Genomic DNA, 23,218 nt, shown 5'->3' with positions numbered 1-23,218 from the left:
TTCTAAAGGGCATCTAACCTTCTTAGTATTTTCATTGTGTGGCGTCTATCCTCAAAAAAATAGGTTTGCAAAAAATCTATTTCTTCAAAATCGGTAAATGTCAGACCAATAAAATCAAGTTTTAATGTAATGTAAAAGATTTATCTACTTATATCCTAAGGAATTATTCATCATAAACTAATAATTTTTAAATTAAAAAGTGGGGCATCTAACCCGGTTTTACCCTAACTTTGCAATCGACTGTACCCAAAATAAAAAAGTAGAAATGCTTCAAATATTTTTCATTTACATAATATATTATTGTCATACATGCCCTGTAATGTTAATGGATCACTGACTTCTCTATTGACGGAAATGTTGAGTGTCGGTAAAAGATTCATTATGTCGTAATGCTACGTACTGTTTTATATTTATAATAAAAGCTAGTAATTTTTTGCGTGGGGCTTTCTATGTGCCTTGCCTAGTGATATATTATGTAGTGAGAATTATATTATTGGCGCCATGATGACTCTAAAAGAATATAGGCTGGATTTCGCTCCTACGATGTGACTATGGATTCGTGTAGTGCCAAGTGTATTCCACTAATGCGCCGTTTATCACAAACTATTAGTGGTGCTGCACCAGCGCAGGTCGCGCGAAGCGAGACGAGCAGAACAATGGCTGGTGGTTGTCATGTGCTCGTTACTGCGCTGCACGCGTGCGCGCGCGCACTTTGGAGCCGCGCGCGGGCGGGGGCGGGGCCGGGGCGTGGCCGCGCGCTATTGGCCGCCTCATGCAAATGCGCCGCGCCGCCTGCGCGCGCGCAATCACTGCGCGCATATCGCAAGCCCACCATTGTTTCAGCGGTGAACGAAAAAACTCGCAAACTCGTCCGAGCTCGTTTGTCGGAAACATTGGCGAGCAAAAACTTTAGAATGCACATAACAAGAAACAGCAAAAAACGCTGTTGGACGGCCGCTTTTTACTCGGGATTTATTCTCATGTCCCCGACGGGTTGCGCTCGCGCTCGCCGCGGCGCTGCTGCGGGGGTGTCCGCCTCGGCTTTGTCTCTGCAGCGCAAAAACTAATCGCTGCTGATCGGTAAGCATCACCTTATGAAATGCGGCGGTCGATCATTGCGCCGTGAATCGATACGCGGGAGTCAATTGGCAACAAGGCCATTACTTTTCAATCACATTTACATTGAATGCGACCCGTCGACTGGATGCAAGCCGCAGTTAAAATAAGGTAATATATTAGCAGATTCGTACATAAAACGCACCGAGGTACTTAGCTTCTCTCCTTACGTAAAGATTTAAATGATCTCGTTCTTAGCTCCTTAGTTATTGTTATGACCGGTCACCCCCGCCACGCCAATTCCAAATCTGCACCTACTCGCATTCGCAGAGGGCCAAGTTCCGTTTAAAAAGCAATACCGTGCAATGTGCAATATCCTTCTGAAATCAAAATAGTTCCGGCTGTTCAAACAGCTCCGTGCAGAGAGTAGGCAAATTGGCAGTTAGTAAGCCGCCGGCGGCGGCGGCTTGGCACGCGCCCAGAGGATAGAATTACCTACATTAGATAATACTGGTCGGACAATTGCATCTCTTTTACAATTTCCACATTACCTCCGTTGCCGTCCTGTGGTGAATTGAACAGTTCATAGACGTGTGATTCAAGTATATCGAGACTTCTTTCTGCGTTTTTGCCAGTAGCAAAGGATCCACTGCGGGGCGTTGCGCTGATGGGCTGTATAAATAAAGCTCATTACTCCTCCTGCTGTACACATTAGATCCGTGCCGAGAGCATTCGTATTCAATTATGCTCGCGCACAAAAACTGGTCGCGCATTTGAATGACGCGGGCTCGTTACGACCGCGGCCGCAGTCCGAGCCCGTCAGCGCAGGCCCTCGCCCAATTTACAATAAAACGTGGGGAACGTCCGGCCGCCGCCGCCGCCGCCGCCGCAAAAACTGACCGCGCTCGTCCCGTGCATATGAATGGGCAGCTTTTTGCCGGCCGCTGTGGCTGTTAATATGCCGCTCCGAGATTTGCTCACGATCATGTCGCCCGAGACGCTCGCCAGCAAATCTTCCAAGACCGAGGTAGTCGTGCCATTATTGTCAATGACTATCATCTCGTACACTTTCCCACGAACCCACGAAATTGGGCGTGGGACGGCAACTTTACTACTTCACCACGTGTAAGTGTAAATTCTACCACTCTGGGATAACGAAAATTTAACATTACACTCGACACTCAGATTACATTACGTACCATTCACCTTTTATAATATTACCATGAGAAAAGATCAATTATGAGTGCAAAATTACGACAAATTTGCATGAACTTTCCTCAACCGAGAAGCGTCAAGTTAGCGGCGAACGATTATTACGTAACGAGCGCGGATTCTGCCGCTTTTTGCTGTGCACTGGCGGCGACCGGCGACCGGCGACCGGCCACAGAGGGACGACCGGACGAACGACAATTTAACAGATTATCGCAACCGGCTTCTATAACGCTACGTAAACTCATCTTCTTACGACATAACAATTCTACACCTCACAATGTAATGCATGCAACATCATTTTTGGCGGACGGATGTGCCGTTGCCTTGTTTTTAACCGACTCAAAAAAGGAATAGGTTCTCAATTGGACAATTTTTTGTGTGTATGTCACGCGATTACCCCAATTTTTGTGAGCTGATTTCGATGATTTTTTTGTTTTGTTCGAAAGCAATTTACATTTGAAGACATTAATCTGCCTCTGAGAATTTAAAATTAGGGGATGAATCTGGTTTATTCAATTTCACCCGCTTAGGTAGGTGCAATACAGAAGTTACAGACAGAAGTGGTAGATAGAGGAGAGGAACTCCTCAACAGCGTAGGTACAGCCCAGTACAGTGGACCGGGGCCCAAATCTGCTAATTTCCTTGAAACCACTGCTCGTTGTAATTATGTTGAGATGACATTGCAATTATGATCACATTTGCTATTCTGTTAAGATCTAGTTGCAATGGCAGTTGATTGAGCTATCTCGACGCCGCCACGACTTTGAGCATACTAATACCAAAGGCACGAATTCCTACCGACCTAACACTCTATCGATACACAACTGATTGATGATTTAAAATCAGCAGAATTGCGGCCTGCTCATGAGGAGGACATAACAAAGTTTTTTTAGTAAAAAAGTTCTAACTATTTTTGGAATAATTAGCAAAATCAGAATCAAAGTCCGACCTTGCAATAGCCACTGCTATTATTTTCGAACAGTGCCGTGGAAGACAAACATCCGATAGGAACTAAACAAGTCTACCGTATCGTAATCGTAGCTTGCGGTTATCTGCCGCGGTGATTCAGGTGGACATATGCACTCGGACGCAATCGGTGCCAAATGGTGCAAATAGCCGAATGCAGTAATTGTTTTGGCCGGTCACTGCGAGAGCAAGCCGCGATCGAGCAGGCAACTCCGGCGCAGCGCCGCAGCGGCAGAGGCGGCGGCCGTAACTCAGCCGCTCGTGCCGCGATATCATCACCCGCGCAGCCTTACCCCATAAAAGCTGCCATACTTTTCTTACTCCAAATTGTTCATAACATTATATGGCCTAAGCAGTTTTACAAGATGTTCCATCTGATTTGACATTTTAAAAGAAAATCTTTAGTCTAAAATTACCGTCCGATTCGACTCATCAAAAATATTCACAGGGTGTATACCTACATGTATGTATAGCCAGCTCACACATATGTAGATATCGCTGTGCATACTTTTTTTACGAAGACAAACAGAAAAAGTTTATACCTAGTAGGTATTATAATATGTTACCTAAATGTAAGTAATATATTATAATGTGCCAGTTTGTTGATCTTCAGTATAATTAATAAATCCGGGTATTAACTTTTATTACAGAAATCAAATCGATAATCTGCACTCATAATTGTAAATTTAAAGATGTAAAATATGGTGGTATCGTGCGCGCGCGCATGGCGATCATATCGGCGGATGACAGGCTGACTTATTGATTCCCGCTTCAATTAGAGCCTCCTCGGCGCGGGAGGCCTTCGCGCACCCTCCACTGCCGCTCACCTCCGAACCAAATACACAGCCACGCACGTCGACTGGCGTCTTTAACATTGAAACAGCCAAAAACATCCAATACCAAATATTGTGTTCTGTAAATACCTATATGCAGTGCTAGAACATTTTTCTTATTACCTATTCACAGCAAAGGCGCAAGCGAAGGCGGGGGCGGTCAGGCGGACACTGCAACATTGCAGCTGCGCTAAATGTCACGCGCCCAAAGTTCACCGCTAACGGGACGCATCGTTCTAGTGAGGCCAGCGAAGCTCGCAGGACGAGAGGCTAATGCCCTAATAACGGTACAGGACTTTTTGTGCCGACGAAGGCTACTGCTACTCGGCAGAGCGGCGCGGGAGCGCAGGAAGTGCGGGAGGCGCGGAGAAACACTGCCACTTTCACCGGCTGCACTAATCGCGAATAAATTAATCGCCTGCGCCGCACACGTGGCTGCACGGCGATCCTGCTTACTGCCTACTGACCCACGGAACGGTAACGACCAGATATGGTCCCTTATCTCGGTCGGGGCTTCCCGGAACCGGTTGATTAGTTAGATAAAATAATGTGATAAACGAATATTTCATAACCAACTCCCTCGTTTCATCGTCATCTCACTAGATAATTAAAGGTTTTGCGCATTTTGATCGTTTGGAATAACCGTGTCGATAAAGCAGCTCAACAAAGAGAGGCGTGTGGCGCCTGCCTCTATCGCCGTCGTTGTCGGCAATCAAAATATCAAAATGAAACACTACAACTAGGGGGCGCGGGCGGTAAGAGCGGCGGGACAGTGGATCAATTACTTTGCGTCCTGATAGTTAATTGCTTAATTACGGCATCTTTGGGAGCATCGGCGGCGCCCCGCGGGGCCCGTGGCGATCGTGCCGCCCGCTCGGCGACGACCAGCGGTGCCGACCTACACATCGCAAACAAATTTAGTACGGCAAGAACGAACCTGGTTCGACGTCGCTCACGGTAGACCTTAGCGAACCCCACACTAACGTACGATAATAAAATTACAACTATCTCTTCATTTGTCGTTTCAAAGGACACGTAGCTTTTTTCGTAAACTGTCATCGTCGGAGTGCGACGGGGTCTTGATTGATAGATACTCTTTTCGTACTTTCGTGGAATTGTCCACGTCCGTTTTAAAGCTAACGTTTGCTCTATGCCGCTACTAAGTATACGAGGAGTATCGTCCCGTAATTTGATAGCCAGTACTTCGATATCGATGTAGCATTACTGGCGCGGCGCAGGGCCGAGCGCAAAAAGTATCGTTCTGCCGCCAATTACCAGTAGCAACAGTTTTTATTCGCGGGAACTTTCTTCCATTTCCATACTCATAGCAAAGAAAGAGTGAAATTATACGCGAACCATGAATATGCTAACAACTGCGTGGTAAATGCTAAAGTTGAATAACACTGCGTGGGGACGGCGGAGCGGCGCGGCGGCGCAGTTGCGTGCGCGCGCGCTGATTTATAAGGCTCCGGCAGCGGCTGACCGCTGACGGACGGCGTCACGGCGAGGATTAAGCGGCCGCAATCGTGCATTTGCATTTTATTGCCGGTACACCGCCGACCCGTCAAGGCCGTGGCTCGCGTCCGCAGCCGCCGCTGCGACATGGCATACGGCTCTGAGGATCGACGCGACGACCGGAGAAACAATAAAAAATGTAAGCCTGATGTCAACCCGATTCATTCACGTTTTAGTAGTCCTGGGTGGTGCCATAATGGAACTTTTGTTTTAGTTCGAGTAGGTCTAGCTAATGAGTGGAGCCCTCGGGAGCGGGCGAACGGCGTCCCTGCGTCATCCTCAACAATATCCAGTGAAGCCGCAGGGAGCGCGGGGGCGCGGGGGCGCGGGGAGTAATGATACATTTGCGCGAAGTGAGGTGCGAGGTAATAATGAGTTATGTACGTGATCCAATTATTTGGGGCGCGCTCATTACGCGCTAAGTGTGAAATATGGCCGGCTTTATTACTACCATCGCTGACTTCTCAACTGCGCCCGCCCCTCCCCGTCCGCGCTTCACGCCCCCTAGAGCGGGCGGCAACCCCTTCTCCGGGCTGCAGCGCTGCAACTGTGCTCCACTAAATCATAATAATGTAAGGCGCGGAACGAAAACGGAACATAAAACGAGTATTTTACAAGAACTCTCCGCCAGAGCTGCCACTGCATCAATCAAGTTTCGTCCTTCATTCGAAAGTGGACGTGTCTAACGCCCGTGCCAATATCTACGTCTCGAGCGAGATGCCTGCCAAATTCTCGTAGAATTACACTGGTACAAACATAAAGTTCTTGAAAATACCATGCTTATTATACCTACTACATATTTCAGTGATACAGAATTCTCGGCGAGCGTGCGTGCGGACGCACCGCCGGCGCCGGCGCCCATCGCGTGTGCACATCATTTTCATACTTCATTAGTTGTATATTAAACTCCATAGTTCGCGCTATTTCACGCTAGCCAGTTATCGAGTCCGAAAATTTCAGCGCACAGCGATATTTTAAAGATTGCCCCCTCGTCTGGTGCAACGCGGGAGGCGGGGGCGAACTGCTAGAGTTATTCCATTAATTAGAGTCGCGCTGTCCCGCGACGCCCCGCGCCCCCCGCGTCCCGTCCCGCACTGAAACAAAGCAAGCAATAACGAGCGCAGGGCTGCCGCCGCTGCCACCGCCCGCCGCCGACGAGGAATGCCGATTTATGGACGCCGCGCCGTTACAGTTACACAGTTGCCCAACAAAGATGATCTAACAGTAGTAATAAAATCGTCATGGCGCGACTTCAGAAACTGATACGGAGCTCGTATAAAGTTTCAGATTTATGAGAACCTGATACAGGTCCGTGCGATATTATTTATTGTGTTGCTTTAAATAAAGCTGTATTTACTGAGAACGTTGTCGATGCACGATAACAGAGGCTCTTGGGTGTTTCAGGCATGTAGATCTCCGCTTAAAATATCAGTATGTAAATATGGAAGGTAACCGGCAGCCCTGAAGCGAGCGGGGGGCGCGGGCCGCACGCTGTTAGAATAAAACATTATTCATAAATAGGATATTACGGCAGGTGCCGCCGACCAACCTCCCAGCCTCCACTGGCCGGTGGGCGCTGCACCCCCACGCTGCCGCCGGGGAAGAGGAGGGAAGGGGTACTGCTGCAATAGGAAAATATCGCAATGCTGAACTATCGACAAAGGTAAATTGGTTTTTATTATCCGTTGATAACGTCTGGACACGTGTGCGGTACCTACCACTGCACACTAAGAAGTTTTATATTCCGTTTTATAATGCTGAATATATCAATTGAGCTTTTTCATAGGTAATATAACACTCGTATATACCTACCTATCTAAATTCTCAATCGTATTGAAGCGAATATCGATTCGAAACAAGCGGCCGGGCGCCACTATTTATCCAATAAACACGGTTTGGAGACAATACGATGTGAAATTATACAAGAGCCAGTCAAGCCAAACTAATCTAGGTAGCATTTGCATGTTTAATACGCATTTACCGCCTTTTGCCGCTGCCGCTGGCGCGCTTCCGCGCACCGCACTCCATTTGCCGACACATTAAAATAAGGCGTGTGAAACGATGGCTTCCGGTCATGAACTTAAAGAGTCATTGTATTCACCACGAATTAACACGCTAAAGTTCTCGAATAATTGACCACTCATATCTTAACGGACAACCGCGGCAATGGGGTGTCGCCACTTTTGTGTAGCCGTAGTTTCTGTGAATGCGACATTCTAATCTAAAGGGTTCTCAAAAGTACCGCATGTCGTTTTGATACCTGTCCGTCATAGAAGAAGAGTATGATAACATAAGTTTGTAACTTATTTTAATTATTGTGGTTGCACTCTGCTGCAAAGTGGCACAGAACGCACCCGAGCCGAGGCAACGAGCTATCGCCTCGCCCATTTGCATAAACTCGACATTGTCTCCCTTCATCGACTTGCAAATCGCTGCGGCTGAAGCGGTGGCCGTTACAAAAACAAATATCATTTACAAATAAGTCTGCATACGAACTTATACCAACAATTTATTTGCATGCAAACTAGAAGTTGACTTTTTATCGCTTCTACTTCGCTGCGCTCGAGTGGATTTCGCGCGCACCGGTCGCAGCCGCCAGGTGACTATTACTCAACGAGCTAACAATTTGCAAATTAAATGACGATTTTTAGTGAAACCACAGTAAAAATCAACTTTCTTTTTAAAACGAATATCAATATCATAAAATTACCTCTAATTACGTGTAAATAAAGTATGTAAAAACTGTTTTCGAAACTTCATGATGCAATGAAAAATATTAAGTTCCAAGTAAATATTTATTAATTTAGATTGTTCGACCCGACATAAGTAGGTACTTAATATCAATCGAGAATACATTATTTGCACATGAGGACGTGATTTGTGATCAATCTCCACAAGTAGATGCGACACGTATCTAATACCACGTGGTTAACCATGAACAGCCGCCAAGACGTTGCAACGTATGCGCAGCGCGGACACGACATGCATGCGTGACGTTGCACGAGTATCCATCAAGCGCACAATCAAAGCGATCGCGAATGCATTAATTAGTAACGCGATAACTGCGGCAGGGCTGTTACTTTCAACTATAGTTAGGAATTTCTCCCACTAAATGAATTACATTTCCCGCAAACCGACAACTTTTTTATAACACAATTGTTTCTGTAACTACATTGGGTACATTAAATCAAACAGAGATACACCTACAATTATACGTATATTTATGTTTTCACTCCCTACTTCAACTGAAAAGAAAAGTTCCTAACTCAAAAAAAGAAAAAGGGGTTCCCCAGCACATGAGTGAGCACACAGGTGTCACCGACAGCCCTGCGTGAATCGCGTTTAAGGGCATCTGTGCCGTGGGAAACGCCGTGCTACCATACTGCCACTCCGCGTACCTCTCGGGCCGATCTCCCGGGCCCCGGCGGCACGGGAATATTCGTGTAATATGTCGCTGGCCCATAAGAAGTCATTCTTAAGTCTGCACGAAGGGAAACAGCTATGTACAGTTAACTCAGTAATAAGATCGAGCTTCGTTTTCGAACATGGAGTCTTATTGAATAGTTTGCATTTGCGCAGACATAAGTATCGATATGAGGCTCGTTAATATTGATACCCATACCCATGGAGCGCTCAACGGTCAGCGCTCGGCGCTCAACAATCTACTCAGAATCAATCTCACACATTTACATGTCCCAGTTTTTGCTCTACAATTTACATCGGTATAGGTACTCTTGTCCACTCGTACCCTTTCATCGATTGAAATGTGTCACTTTCATGCGTAAAGAAAAACTTAATCTAACGAAAACGCTCATTTCAGCTTAACCAGTGATTTATTCAATACGTCTCGTTAAAGATGAGCTTATTAACATTATCATCGAAAGGCATAGGTTTTGTAACGGTCATCTAGCGAAACTTAGCGTTCACGAGGGCAGGCGCGTCCTGCCTTGTGTATGCCCATCAAACGCCGGTTGAGGTTCGTCCGTCCACACACCCGCGAACTGTCCACGAACGCCTCGCCATTATCGCCAACGGAGACCCGAGCCGGAGGCGCGAGCGCGTTTCGCGGAGCCGGGTGCGGCGCGCGGCGCGCGGCGCCTCACACTTCCCAGTATTGAATAGTAAGTATCACGCAGCCGCGGATATGATTGACAGTCGGCAAAAACATTATTCATTAGTAAGCGCTTATCGATAGCGGCGCGGGAATGTCGCCGCTGCTCACTGGAATGGGTTCGCTGCCACAAAAACATCGCCTCGCGCAAAACTCGACACTCGTAGAATAAATGAACAACGATAACTTCTATTTCATCGTGGATTTATTTATCGCTAGACTCACTCGATAACTTTTAAAGTAATATACTGTAATTGCGCTGTGGCTCTACTTTCCAGCGTAATTAATTTCCAAGCAGTTGTATGCACACAAAAACGCTTATCTTTATCTCGACCAGTTAACCATTTAAATGTATATTTTATTACTTTTTGTAAACATTAATGTTGAAGTAAAGCTTGTCTACATTTTTATTTAAATATGCCAATAAATGCAACAAAGTAAACAAGCCAAGCCAATTTCTTACACATATGGTTGCTTTGTTAAAAATGAACAATATTACCTCGGGATGACGATATCACTCATTACAAGTTTGGCAGGGTACTGCGGCATGTCTAACATCCCAACAAACACTAACCTTGCGGTTTGGTTCAGTGAATAACCGAGTAAATGTTACAGTATATACACTTCGCGAAGATGTAGTCTCTGTGTCAGAGTGTCGCCATTCGCTGTTGAGCGAGGTGGCCATACCGGCTGAATGGGCATTTAAAAATGTCATTCATTGCATTCATAACCGGGTAAGTAAGAAGTCGTTCATAGAAACGCAGCGTTTTTTGGTTGCGACTGGGAACCGCTGTAATTACGCACTGATACCGCTCTGCCGTCGCCACGTTTTTCTGCCGCTGTTAGTAGATACTCTGCTCTGGATGAAAATGCATGAGTGACGCTGGCGCCGGTGATTTGTCACGATGATGCCATCCTGTACTGTACTCACACAAGCTAACTTTGGATTGATACATCGCGTTTCCACCTTTTTATTACACAAATGCACATGTAACAGCTTCGCTCATGTGCCCTTACAAGCTCAAGCAAATAAAGCTCAACCTTGGTATTCGATGAGTCACAGCTGCAGCATCGGATGTTCCTCCTCGGAGATTATTTGACTATTAAGGAAGCTACCTGCGACGGGCGCGGACGGCGCGGGCGGCGCGGCCGCGTGGCGACTCGGCGCGCAGCAGCGGACCCAGACGCCGATCAATCAAATAACTCAAATTCAAATTACTATAATCTCGCCGACCCTTCTGAACCTGCGATCATCACAAGTAAGTACTACCTACTTCAATTTACATATACCTACAGCGCCTTCAATTTAAAATTCAAATCTGTTTCCGTTTATTCTAGCACGATATGAACAATGAAGACATTACAGGAATGCGCCGCACAACTCGATAAGTGTTGTTTAGAGGCGTAAAAGCGCCTTGAGTCTAATCTAACTGTTTCGGATATCATAGCTTACAAATATCAGCCGCGCAGCGATCGCTTTGCGTCTAATGCGTTTTTAATAACCCGCCACCACCGCACAGCGCTCCGCGGGAACGTGCTCCCTCTCGCGTTGCCTTAGAGCTGTGAATGCAGTGGCCCGTTCTACCTAGGTGGAATTGTACGAAACGAGCTACTCTATTAATGAAGGTGTTACCGAATTTAACTATTGTGTTTACGCGGCGGCGATAATTGTTATAAATTAAGGTTAATCGCCGCCGCTGGCCGCCATTAGGCGCACAAAAAACGCAGCGTGTTGTTTGACGAGCGGCTTCCGAAATGAGCCAACGCGATTATACAAATCACGGGTTCTTTGTTTGACTCTATTAAGGAATGTGTATAATCTATATTGATGTATTGATCGGCGAGTTGACAATATAGGGGATGATGAATGTTTGTTTGAGGAGCCAGCCAGCGGCTCTCACAGGCCACTAATGTCGCGAGAAGGGTGAAATGCGAATGCAGGACAGGGCGCCGGCGCCGGCCGGGTGATTGATGGTCCTCGTGGAGATCGACGCTGCTCAAGTTACGCTGTGCTGCTACCTGATTATCGCACCCATTTAGCGTAATTGAAAGGCTTCAGAAACTGGTTTCGCTGTACACTCTAAAGCTAGTAACCAAAATATCCATATGATTCGAATGCCTCGTTGATGATAACTCTGCGGTGAAGGGCGAACTCAACAAGAGAGAGGTAAAAAATAGTAACAATTTTTGTCGCTTAATCGGCTGACGGCGGCAGCGGCAGCGGTGGGGCATCCCGAATATTATGAGCGGTATTAACATGAAAGGAGCGCGGGCGCAGCGGCCTTTGCCGCGCCGCATCGCCCGCTGCCGCCGCATTCCGTCTTCCTCTGCATACACAAATAGCAAAAATCCGAGTCCACACATTCCGTACTGAAGTAGGAAAGCGAATAAAATTGATTTAAACAAATAAGTAACCTGAACAAGTTCAAGACAAGTTTCTAAAGAGTTCTTTATATATAAAAGAGAGGATCTGACATCGCCATGAGCCGGGATTTTGGTTCCATGCCTATATCTTTACTATACAGGCTGTATTTGGTAGGTTTTTGCACACCGTACTTAATCGAATGTACGGTGGGCGGGATCACGCGTAATATATTTAAAAAAAATGTATTTCTTAAGTAATTAGAGTATTTGGTTCACGGAGCAACAAATTAATTTACTTCCATTTTTATTGTATTTCTTATTTAAAATAAAGTGTAAGTTTGCATGGCGTAACAGCTTAGTGTACCTAGATATTTGTACGCTTTTGAATTATATAATATCGCCTATTTTAGTAAGTTTCGTAAATATGGAAGAGATACTGCTTGAACGTGACATCTGTTATCTGAGTCATTTGTCGTTGAGTACTTGTGCCAGCCAAACCAGCCAGCAAATGGCATATAGGTATACTCGTAGGTAATAAAACTAGAATATAGGCGAACATAGGCGAGCACATCGTCTCTTACCATCAAATGAGATTGTGATTAAATGATTGTATTTTCCGAAAAGTATCTAACATAGGGAAATATAATAATTATGCATAACACGTTTCGGCACAGAAGTAGGGCCTGGACACCGCGCAACTGCGAATCCTTCTCCTTTTTATTAAATGTGGTGGTACTTTGCAACACGTTTGTTGTTGAATGTCAAAGCAATGTGATCAAAACGGTCAGTGAAATGTTTCTTTGGACATTGCTATCTACTGCAATTTACAAGTGATGTTACGTTGGTGCTTTACTGCTGCTTATAGAGATACACCTCCATGAACACACGAAACGTTAAAAAAAATAATCTGCTGTAAACAGTCTTGGTATCGGTTCGTTTGAATTAGACCGTTTTTGCGCGCGCAGGCCGCCGCGCAGACGCACGCCGCGGGATCCAGATAGCCATACCAAATTCCGGTAACTTTTTCGCTGCTTTAAATAATGAAACATTCATCACGGCTCATATAATACGCATCTCCGCGAAATATCGCACATACGAGCATAAAATTATATTATTGAATTCTTCTGATGAATTCATCAGCTGACTCTAAAGGGAGACCCTGCAAGCCGCTTTTATTTTAAGCAAAATTAGTACTGGTACTGTAATCTTATATGTTGCGTAGAACATCAAGCAGATTATTGTACAGTTTTATGTATTTGACATCATTTTCTAACTTAAAGCTAATGATCTCCTGCTACACTATGCGCAGATAAAATGTTCCGTGTACGTGATTTGGCGTCAAGCCCGGCAGCTAAGCAGCAGGCGACGGACATGAGTGCGACACTCCCACGGCGCGCACGTCGCGGCAAAAACACCACGGCGCGCAAGGGGTGCCTGGGGCCGCGCGGGCGCGGGCGGGGCCGTTCGCGCGGCCACCGCGTGCATACTGATGCTGCGTAATTGTCGCCACAAAAACTAAACGCATGATAATGTAGGAAATGCCGCACTGCCACCGCGCCCGCGATTCGAAAAAAACTCACACTCGTCCGGTGCGGCGCTTCGTCGGAGCAGGCATGCAGCAGCTGCAGTCCCGCAGCCGCAGCACCGTGCCTGCACTCGGCGACGATGACACCGACATCGCCCACTGCGCGCCGGTCCATTTGCCCGCATCAGTTGCGCACATTATGATTACGTCTTTACGAGGTTATTAAATTGAACGCAGGTTCACTGCCCAGTAAGTGCCCAGAGCAAAATCGCACATGCTTTAAAGCAGACAACAAATCGCTCGAGACCGTTGCGCTACACAACAAGGAGCGAGATTGGTTTCCAGAGAACAGTTAGGGACTTGTAGGTGTTATCTTAGCAGCCACTTCGTCGGCGAGACCCTTGGATGCTCTCGTGGAACAACGAGCGGCGCGAGCGCATATGCATGAGAGCGCTGCTCTGTTTTTGCGCCTTCCCGCGCCCCCGCCCCGCGCGAGGTTTAATTGCCGTAATCGCCACTGTCATTTGCTTCCACTCTTTTTGCTTCCGAACGCGGCATCTGACTCCGTTTAACACATTGCAACTTCTTGTCGTACTACGCGTATTTGTGAATTATCTAATAATTTGGTGCTTACTTAATATACGTATACCGGACGTTCATTTCCTTGGGCTTAACCAAACCTCACTGTAGAATTCTCACATGTTGTTCGTTCGCTAAAGTATCAGTTTGGACGCAGATTCATAATACGCATTTAATGTCACTGCACATCCAGTCTGCAAAAACATTGATGCGATTTGAGAAACGTATAAAAATTCGGAATTCAAGAAACAAAATGTCTAACTAACTACGAATTATATCTAATATTATTATTATAATCATAGATGTAGGCAATACTTTAAGAAATCGCTGTTAGAAGCTCGAGTGAGTGCGATGCCCATCCGCCGCCTTCAGTCGTAATAAAAAATATACCTATATAATATATTGATATCAAGAAAGACGATATCATAATATTAACCTTAGAGCTAAGTCCTAACTCATTGTACCACGATTTCGTTTAACCAAAGGTAAACGACTCCTTTATAGGGAACTGTATACGTTTATAGAATAAGATTCCGGAGGATATATTAAGATTATCATATAGCAAGTTTAAAAACTACATTAAAGATGTTTGATTGAAAAGTCATATTACTAAATGGAAGACTACGTGTTAGATAAAGATGTATATGTGGCTCTAGGTTCCACATAAATTTGATTCAAAGTGTATTCCATAGCAATTAAGTTTATTTGAAAAGAGCAATCTCTAGAGTTTCTTGCTCGTTCTTCTCATGGAGGTCAGCGTAGTGAACGAGCAATAGCTTAAATGTGACGTTTTCAAGTGTAAATTTATTTTACCTATGGAATAAACAATCTTTGACTATGACTTTAATGTCAGCGAGCGCATGAGTGGCAAATTATGTATTTTACGGGATAACACCTCTAGACCTCCGTCAATTGTGAAAACCATTGTCTAGTCAAAAAAAGTTACGTAGAAAGGTAAGTAGAAAATCACTTTGAAGAGAAAGTCGTGCCTACTGAATTGTTTGAAGTTGTTAAAATCTACGATTATTGTATGTATTCAATTGTTTTTTAAAACACAATGTCCAAGAAGTGGCACTTTCTCAACGTTAGATTTTTCTTGACCAGAGCGAATCTTCTCACGCCTGGGCGCGGAGTTAGCGGCGGAGGGGGCGGTGTAATTGCGTGCGCGGCGGCGGCGGCGCGGGCGCAGTGCCATAAAGCAGCGTGGTTTGAATATCAGCCGTGCACCGGCCGGTCGCATGCGGTAAGGTAAGTAGTACCCACAATTTGAAGGACGTTTCTCATATTTGGTGGTTTGCAAATCTCACAAGCTTGCATATCTTACAGCTGTACGGTGGGTTTTGGCAGTAGACGGTGAGACTACACAAAGCGATGTATGAACGGACCGAGACCGACTTCCGTAATGTTGCACAAACTCCTTATCAACTCTCAAACAACAATATTGTTAATTGTAGCGGTATTCAATGAGCACAATTGCATGTCCAACATAATATTACGTAGTTCAATTTTTAAATCCACATCTCTACATTTCAGAGCGACGAGCCCAACATATCTATTCCGTTGTGGTTTTTTCTCATCGTGCATATATAAAACTAGTATGTATTTTGTTTCCTATTAATAAGCTGAGTACGAGTACAGTCGATGTACAAAAAGGAAATGGCAGCTTGATACCGCGTTGCGCGCCCGGGCCGCGCGTCCGACCGCTGATAATCTAGTTAAATTTATTTATTGGCTTTCTCAGTCCCCCCCCGCGCGCTCCCCGCGCCGTGAATATCGCCTAAGTCGAGGCTCGACAAGGCTCACCGCCGCCAGCGCGAGCTCTATCGTAATTTATAGAGCCTACATCGAGCGACGTATGAACATATTGTTGTACAAGTTCCTTATCTACGCTCAATAAAAACAATAATACTGTTAATTATACGGATGTTCAATGAGCACAATTGCACATACAACGTAATATTTATGTTCAACTTAATTTTTTTTATTCCACTGATAGCAATGAATAGTGACTGGCTCCATCAAAAAGTATTGCCACAGGTTCTTCTTCAAATAAAGTTATTCATGTTATAAACAAGAGAAAGAAAAGACGTTATGCATTCGGAGTAGATCTCCAGCCACCTGCGCGGGCGCAGGCTCCGCGGCCTCGCCGGCGGGTGTGGGTCAGCGGCTATCGCGATGCGCCGCTCACGCCAAGCCTTGTGCGCCTGCGCGGCGTTGATTTACGCTCGCCGCCGCTGCATCTCGCGCTCACAACATAAACGCTACCATTTGCTTCACATTGCAATGATCAGACATTTTTATTTCAATAAATCAATTTATCGTTTCATCTCACGTCGACCGAAGAAAAAACATTATTTATTTTTGTACTTACTAATTTACTTATGATATACCCACAGAACACTGTTCATAAAGAGCTGCTACAAGCTGCTTTGTTACAACTCATTATGGCAATTTATATTCTAATGTTCCACACAACAGTCATAACTCTGTCCGTGTAGGGCGCGAGACGCGCTCGGCAGTGGCGCGTTGTGTCTTGCTGTTCTTAATGACTTCCGTAACGACATCTCTGCGTCATTGTGCACGGCTGTGAGCCACTGACGCCGACGTCCTCACCCGGCCCGCGGCGACGACGCCGCCGGCGCTGGTTTGCTAACACGTTACACCCAATAGCGGGCACGCGAGAGACTTTTATTGTTAATCAAAGTTACAAGGGTTTTTTCTGGTGGTACTTTATATTCAATAAAATTAGGTGCCATTTTTCGTTAAAACAGTTAGACATTATCAGAAGTAAAGCTAGCCATTTAAATGTTCTTATCAGAAATAAACAAATAATTATGTTATCAGTTCGTATGAATTATGTGGAAAATTAAGGTGCGACGATTAAGTAAACAGCGTGATGGCCCTGCCCGAGACTTGGTGCGTGTTGACTCGAGAATTTGTTTTTATCAGTTTATCTATACAATTAATAACACCTTTCAATCGCATTTCTTTTTAAAAAACCACTACAAAAAATACTATATTTAAGAACGTTTTTCACTGACAGCTGACTACTTACAACTATAAAATTGCAAAAGCATTGTACACATTGCCAATGTTGCTGTTGTGTTGTGATGTACGTATGTATAGGTCAGTTTCAAGGAGCGTTGATTGAAGTTAGTACCCTTTAGTATTCAATAGTTTGATCGGCGAAGTCGACGCACCTGCTTATTAGTTGTTCTGAACTTGACCCCTTTTCACATGCAGGTTTTTAGTGGCATACATTTTTTTTTACAAAAATATATTCAATATACATTAACTATTGACATTCACTGGTTTATGTGCATGTACAGTCATTGATAATAGTAGCGCTGATTAATGATTAGATTAACATTGACTCCATTTCATTCACAATTTAATTACAAAAATAAAATTTCCTGCTTATGAAAAACGTTTGGTTTGTATGGATTAATAAAATTGAATTGGGTGAACATCGCTTGATAAACAATTTGACACAAGCGTAGAGCAGTTAACGAAGTATCATGAAGCGCTAGTAGACCGAATAGTACGCCTTGGTGATGCGCGACGCACGTACCTAGAAGTAACTTAGTAGTAACTTCGCAGGCACTTGTAATTGCAGCGACACCACCGCGCCCCCTTTAACGAGCACTTTTCGACGCACCGTACGTTTGTTTAAAATGTTAAATTTGCCACATTGCTGTCGCCCCGCGGCGGGCTTAGTGATTTCTAAACACACGACTAATACCTAACACATATACAGTATAGTTCATCGCATATCGAATGACATGAATGGAGCGATACCGATCTTACAGGTTGCTACTTCCAGGTTGTTGAACTGAAATTTGAAAATATTTAATTACATAATAGGCACTATCCCGGCCGAATAGGAACTGGCAAACTGTTTTTCTATATCTAATAAAGAACGGAAGCCATTAACGTTTATCTATTGATGTGATATATAATATTTTACAAGGTCGTATACACTTGTACATAGATAGGATATAGATATACACAGGTTATTCGTAGAGATGGCGATACAGAGTTCTTTCCAAAACTGGTTTTTCTAAGCTATTTCTGAATGCTGTACTAGTTCTTAATCCTTTTTGACACTATGCTCTATTAGTGACAAAAACCATTGTTCCTATAAAAACGGAAAATTAATATTTCATACTTAAAACATACGTATAACCCTGCATAAAAGTGCATTACATTAAAAAGAGGTTCAACAAGGTACTTGTGACATTTCAGGGGATAACAATATCCATGATACATTTTGCTTTTCTTCTAAATGAAAGCTCCTCGATTTGGCCTTCCCACACCATGTCGGCAAGGCCTGTTTCATCTTCTGCCACGTCATCGCCCCTTCGTATCACGTTTTATGAAGTTTTCTGCGTTCCGTCTCGTCGCACGAGCCATGGCCACATCGAAGTCGCGCCTTACAATCACCAGATGTTTGAGTAACAATCCGCCTTCCTAATTAACGCTAATAATTAGGAGTTAATTTTAGTAAACTCTATAAACACTTGAATTAAATTGTTGTTTAAAGTTCCTTTAATTATTACTATTGTATTTCAAATAAATATGCACTGCTATAATATACACTGTTTTTTTATTTTACTAATAGCATTTTATGCAATCGTTGCTTAATGTGAGTTCTTAGGCGATTATCACACTGCACCGCGACGGAGCGCGCAGCGGCGTTTTTTAACGTTGTACTGAAGTACCACAGTTTGTATGGAAAACACGCGCCGTCGAACACGCTGACAACCACAGACATATCTAGATAAACGCCGCAAGTGTACGAGTACGTACTTCGCGTGCCTAAAGTACGTGAAATTCACTTACTTGCCGCTGCGACACTTCAGAACGCGCTCGACCGTTACCGTAGATAAACACCAGTCGAAAACGCGAAAAATGCATAATTGTGCCATTATAAACTGCAAAAACACCATAACTGTGAGTAAATCGGTAAACAGGGCAAGTAATTTTGTAATCAGAAGATGCATAATTTATTTTAAAAACAACTATTTTGGTTTTGTATGAATTTCGAGAAAACAAATATGCAACCTAGTGTATGCCTCTTGATTTGTACGCCAAGAATGTCGAACGAACGCACTTTTGTATAATGGATTCAGTTTCGTGGTACGGCCGCTTGTACATGTGTGTTTCTTTCTTAATTTCGATGATTTATGCAGCACGTTGCCTCGAATGTCCGAATATAGTGAGCAAATAATTATATACATCGCCGGATATGTACTACGAGTAATACAAAAAAATATATAATTATTAAAAATATTAATTATCAGTGTGCTGTCTTTACAAAAATCTGGAGTTGGTCATACGTATGAGTTCATTGCTTTCGAGGACGAAGGTGGTCTAGTTTATTCCACCTAAGATGCTTTCCAAATATGCAGAGTAGCAGAGTTAGAAATCCGAGCAATAATAAACAAAACACAAAAATTTCACACGAGGCCATCATTAAGTAAACCTCTTCTGATTAATAAGATTTTACCATATTTTGTCAGCAGTAACATTTTCATTTGTCTTATCATTCATCAATTTGATGAATTACCAACAGAAAACCATCTAGTAAAATTTATTAAGGCAGTCGCAAGTTCATACACTGACGTGCGTTTTAATTATTTAAGTTAATCGATAAGATCTTCTATTACAAAAAGATGTTATATAATAAGCTCATTTTATTGGAAGAACAATAATTTTAATATTTGAAGTCGAATTAAAATTAAAGTCTTAAATTTTTTAAGTAATCAACATTTTATTAAAAACATGTAAAATAAAGGGCTTAACTATCTTATTCTAGTATTTTTCTAGTACATTAATATTACGACTAATTGTAATCAACAAATACTTGAACAAAAATTATTCTATTTAGAATCGATTAATTGAATGAAATACGCGCGTTCACGAGTATTGCGTTCAATCAATAGATTTAGAGCGAACGGAAGGAGGTTTCCGTCACTAAATAGTTCTTGTGACGTCATAGTGGGTACAAAAAATGTGGCACGCTTGGTTGTCATAGAAATTGCTGTACTTGCGGCGTCTACCTAGATCTAGATAAATGTCTGTGCTGACAACGCTTCTCCGCGCGGAGGGGCGCGGAGGGGCGCGGCGAACCGCAAGGTATGGCACACTGCGCCCCGCACTAGCGCGCACTACACATTTTTAAGCTTAAGGACATGTTCAGTTTTCTACAATAGACCTCGACGTCCATAAATTTATATTTGCTATTGAAAATTGACCAAATTTATCTTCATATTTTCTTTTGTTCACATTAAGAAGGATCTCACTCTTGGGTCACTCTTACCCTACCAGGGAACATGCGTGTTTGGACCATCTCATGCTAAAGATTGACAAAAGTAGAACATCTGCACTAATTTCTGTACTTGATACATCTGTTCCTGACCATCTAATGGTATTATTAAATTTATCATCATTCACGCCTTTGTCCACCTGCCAAAATACTAAAACTGTAATCAACTACGAAAAGGCCCTAGATAGTTTAAAACTGTCAAACTTAGCAGGGTTGTTTTTCTTAACGGACCTAAACGAAGTACCTAACCTACTGATTAATAAAATTAAAACCGCACTTACCTTACACACAAAAAATTTAATGATATTTAATGATATTATCTAGAAGTCGACGGATAATTAAGTCTTATATAACAGATGGTCTGTTGAGATGTGTCAGGAACAGGAATTATCTGCAAAAGCACTTAGAATCTGATCCTAACAATAAGGTACTGAGTATTACATACAGGAGATATAGGAACTATTGCACTAATCTAATAAAAAAGACTAAACGTAAATATGAACTTCAGACTTGGCAAAAGAAATTACAGCTAATAATTGTGTTCAACACCCCTCTTTCCTAACTAGTAAAAGAAACTCACAAGTATCCTCTTTTGTTCTCATGGACCCTGATCCCTATGAAGTTGACTCTATTCTTATGAATGTTGATTGTAATAGTGCTCCTGGATGGGACAATATCCCAAATAACTTCCTTAAGAAATCTAAATTCATACTCGTATCAATCATTTGTCATTTAGCTAATCTCTGTTTTGCACAAGGAGTATTTCCTAAAGCGTTAAAAAATCTATTGTTACACCTGTGTAGAAGTGTGGAGACAGAGACGATGTCAACAATTACAGACCTATCTCAGTTCTTACCTCCATATCCAAGATTCTTGAAAAACTGGTACACACTTGTTTAGTTAATTATTTAAATAAATTCAATATTCTAGCTAAGACACAATTTGGTTTTCGTAAACACTTATCCACACACATACATGCTGTAACTTCATTGACGTCATAGATTGTTCACAACCTAGACAATGGTCGTAAGTCTTTGTCAGTTTTCTTGGACCACAAAAAAGCATTCGACACCGTCTCGGTTCCTATTCTTGTCCAGAAGCTTGAAAACGTTGGTATTCGAGGTACACCTCTTACGCTCCTGACCGACTATCTGAATGAACGTAAACAAAGTACAAAGATAGGTAGTTATGTGAGTAATGACGTTGATATTACTTTTGGTGTTCCTCAAGGAAGTGTCCTAGGTCCAAGACTTTTCCTTATTGACATAAACGACCTATGTAACATGCATATACAAATGGGAAGTGTGATCTCTTACGCTGATGATACTGCCTTGATGTTTTCGGGTAGTACTTGGGACGAGGTGTACAGAGCTAGTGAGGCAGGATTAGCCAGAGCTTTTGTATGGTTAAACGAAAACCTTCTTACATTAAATACCGCAAAAACAAACTACATCTGTTTTTTATGCGTAACTCTGGCCAACCCGATCTCAAACATGAAATTAGAATTCATAAGAACGGTTTTAATTGCACCCAAACCTGTAGTTGTCCGATTATATCCAAGGTTGATAAAACGAAATCTTGGATTAATAGTTGACCAAAATTTAACCTGGTATGACCATGTAAATCTTGTTTCTTCTCAATTCAAAAAACTCATTTGGATTTTTAAAAACCTTAGATACGTGACAACAAAATACTTAATGACTAAAGTGTATATCGCCGTACCACAATCCGTTCTTGTATATTGTAACCCAATTTGGGGCGGAGCCTCTAAAACTAAATTCATAAAACTTGAAAGACCTCACAGATCCTTACTTAAAGTAATACATTTTAAGAATTATAGGTTTCCCACAACGGAGCTTTACAGAATTAGTCGGTTCGAAAATTATATATATTAAATTGTATATATTATATATATATATTAAAAGTACACAAAACCATTGATTTGGACCCGCTAATTTTGAGGATATACCTTGTGTTACCGTATGAAACTGCACGTACCACCTTTGCTAGTAAACAATTTAACCGACAGCCCTCTTATCTCTACAATAAAATAAATAAAGTACTAATTCTACACCCATAGAACTTGTATGACTTGTAATCTACGCTCTCAAAATGGTTACGATCATTGGATTATGAGGATACAGAACGTCTTTTAGAAGTGCTGGAATAATTCTACATCAAAAACAAACACGAAATCCCTCACACGTTACTAACACATTGGTTGTTGTATATATGTTTAGGTGTGTGTATATATATGTATGTATTATGTATTTATATATGTCTGTATAAGTATTTGCTGGTATGTATGTTCATTATATATATTTGTACGTTAGATGATTTAAATTAAATATTTGTAAACTTGCAAACCCACGTATATCCTATTCATTCAAACACATCACCTCACTCATAAATAATCACACACACTCACTCACTACTCGCACAATTTATTCCTTGATATTAATCATCTTTTGTTAATTTTTAATTTTCTTTTCTTTGTCCTTTCATCAGTTGAACTACTGATTTACTGTCAACAAATGAAGTTTAACTCCTTGTTCTATTAACTGGCTGCCCAAGGAAATATGATTACGCCAGGGTACCAGACAGAGTGGAGCATCCGGTTCAACATTTTGGTGAAATTACAGGCATAAGGGACTTGATCTTTGCGATTTACAACTCTGAGTGGCACTGCAACTGTTATGGACAGGCGTGTCGCTTACCACCAGACGTAC

General features: G+C 42.9%; 1 protein-coding gene across 2 annotated transcripts; it reads left to right on the top strand.

Annotated features, from left to right (window-relative positions):
* The first annotated feature begins 5,537 nt into the window (after positions 1–5,537).
* LOC113226364 lies at positions 5,538–18,743 on the top strand. 2 transcript variants are annotated; one of them, XM_026458964.1, is made up of 6 exons: positions 5,538–5,721; positions 5,797–5,947; positions 7,117–7,245; positions 13,593–13,800; positions 15,266–15,409; positions 18,407–18,743. In XM_026458964.1, the coding sequence occupies exons 2-5, from the start codon at positions 5,918–5,920 to the stop codon at positions 15,316–15,318; spliced, it is 420 nt and encodes a 139-aa protein (XP_026314749.1). In that variant the 5' UTR covers positions 5,538–5,721; positions 5,797–5,917; the 3' UTR covers positions 15,319–15,409; positions 18,407–18,743. The 2 variants fall into 2 exon arrangements, with proteins under 2 accessions (XP_026314749.1, XP_026314748.1); XM_026458963.1 differs by lacking the exon at positions 18,407–18,743 and adding an exon at positions 15,488–17,530.
* Positions 18,744–23,218: the final 4,475 nt, after the last annotated feature.

This window comes from Hyposmocoma kahamanoa, unplaced genomic scaffold (assembly GCF_003589595.1).
Source record: "Hyposmocoma kahamanoa isolate Upper Pololo Valley unplaced genomic scaffold, ASM358959v1 190, whole genome shotgun sequence".
Taxonomy (NCBI): Eukaryota; Metazoa; Arthropoda; class Insecta; order Lepidoptera; family Cosmopterigidae; genus Hyposmocoma; species Hyposmocoma kahamanoa.
This window is presented reverse-complemented; position numbering and strand designations above follow the sequence as displayed.

Excerpts from the sequence above, each read along its gene's own strand:
- LOC113226364 (XM_026458964.1), top strand. The coding sequence starts at position 5,918 with ATGATACATTTGCGCGAAGTGAGGTGCGAG. Across the intron at positions 7,246-13,592 it reads ATGCTGAACTATCGACAAAG|GAAATGCCGCACTGCCACCG; the intron begins GTAAATTGGTTT and ends ATGATAATGTAG. Across the intron at positions 13,801-15,265 it reads TATGATTACGTCTTTACGAG|AGCGAATCTTCTCACGCCTG; the intron begins GTTATTAAATTG and ends TTTCTTGACCAG.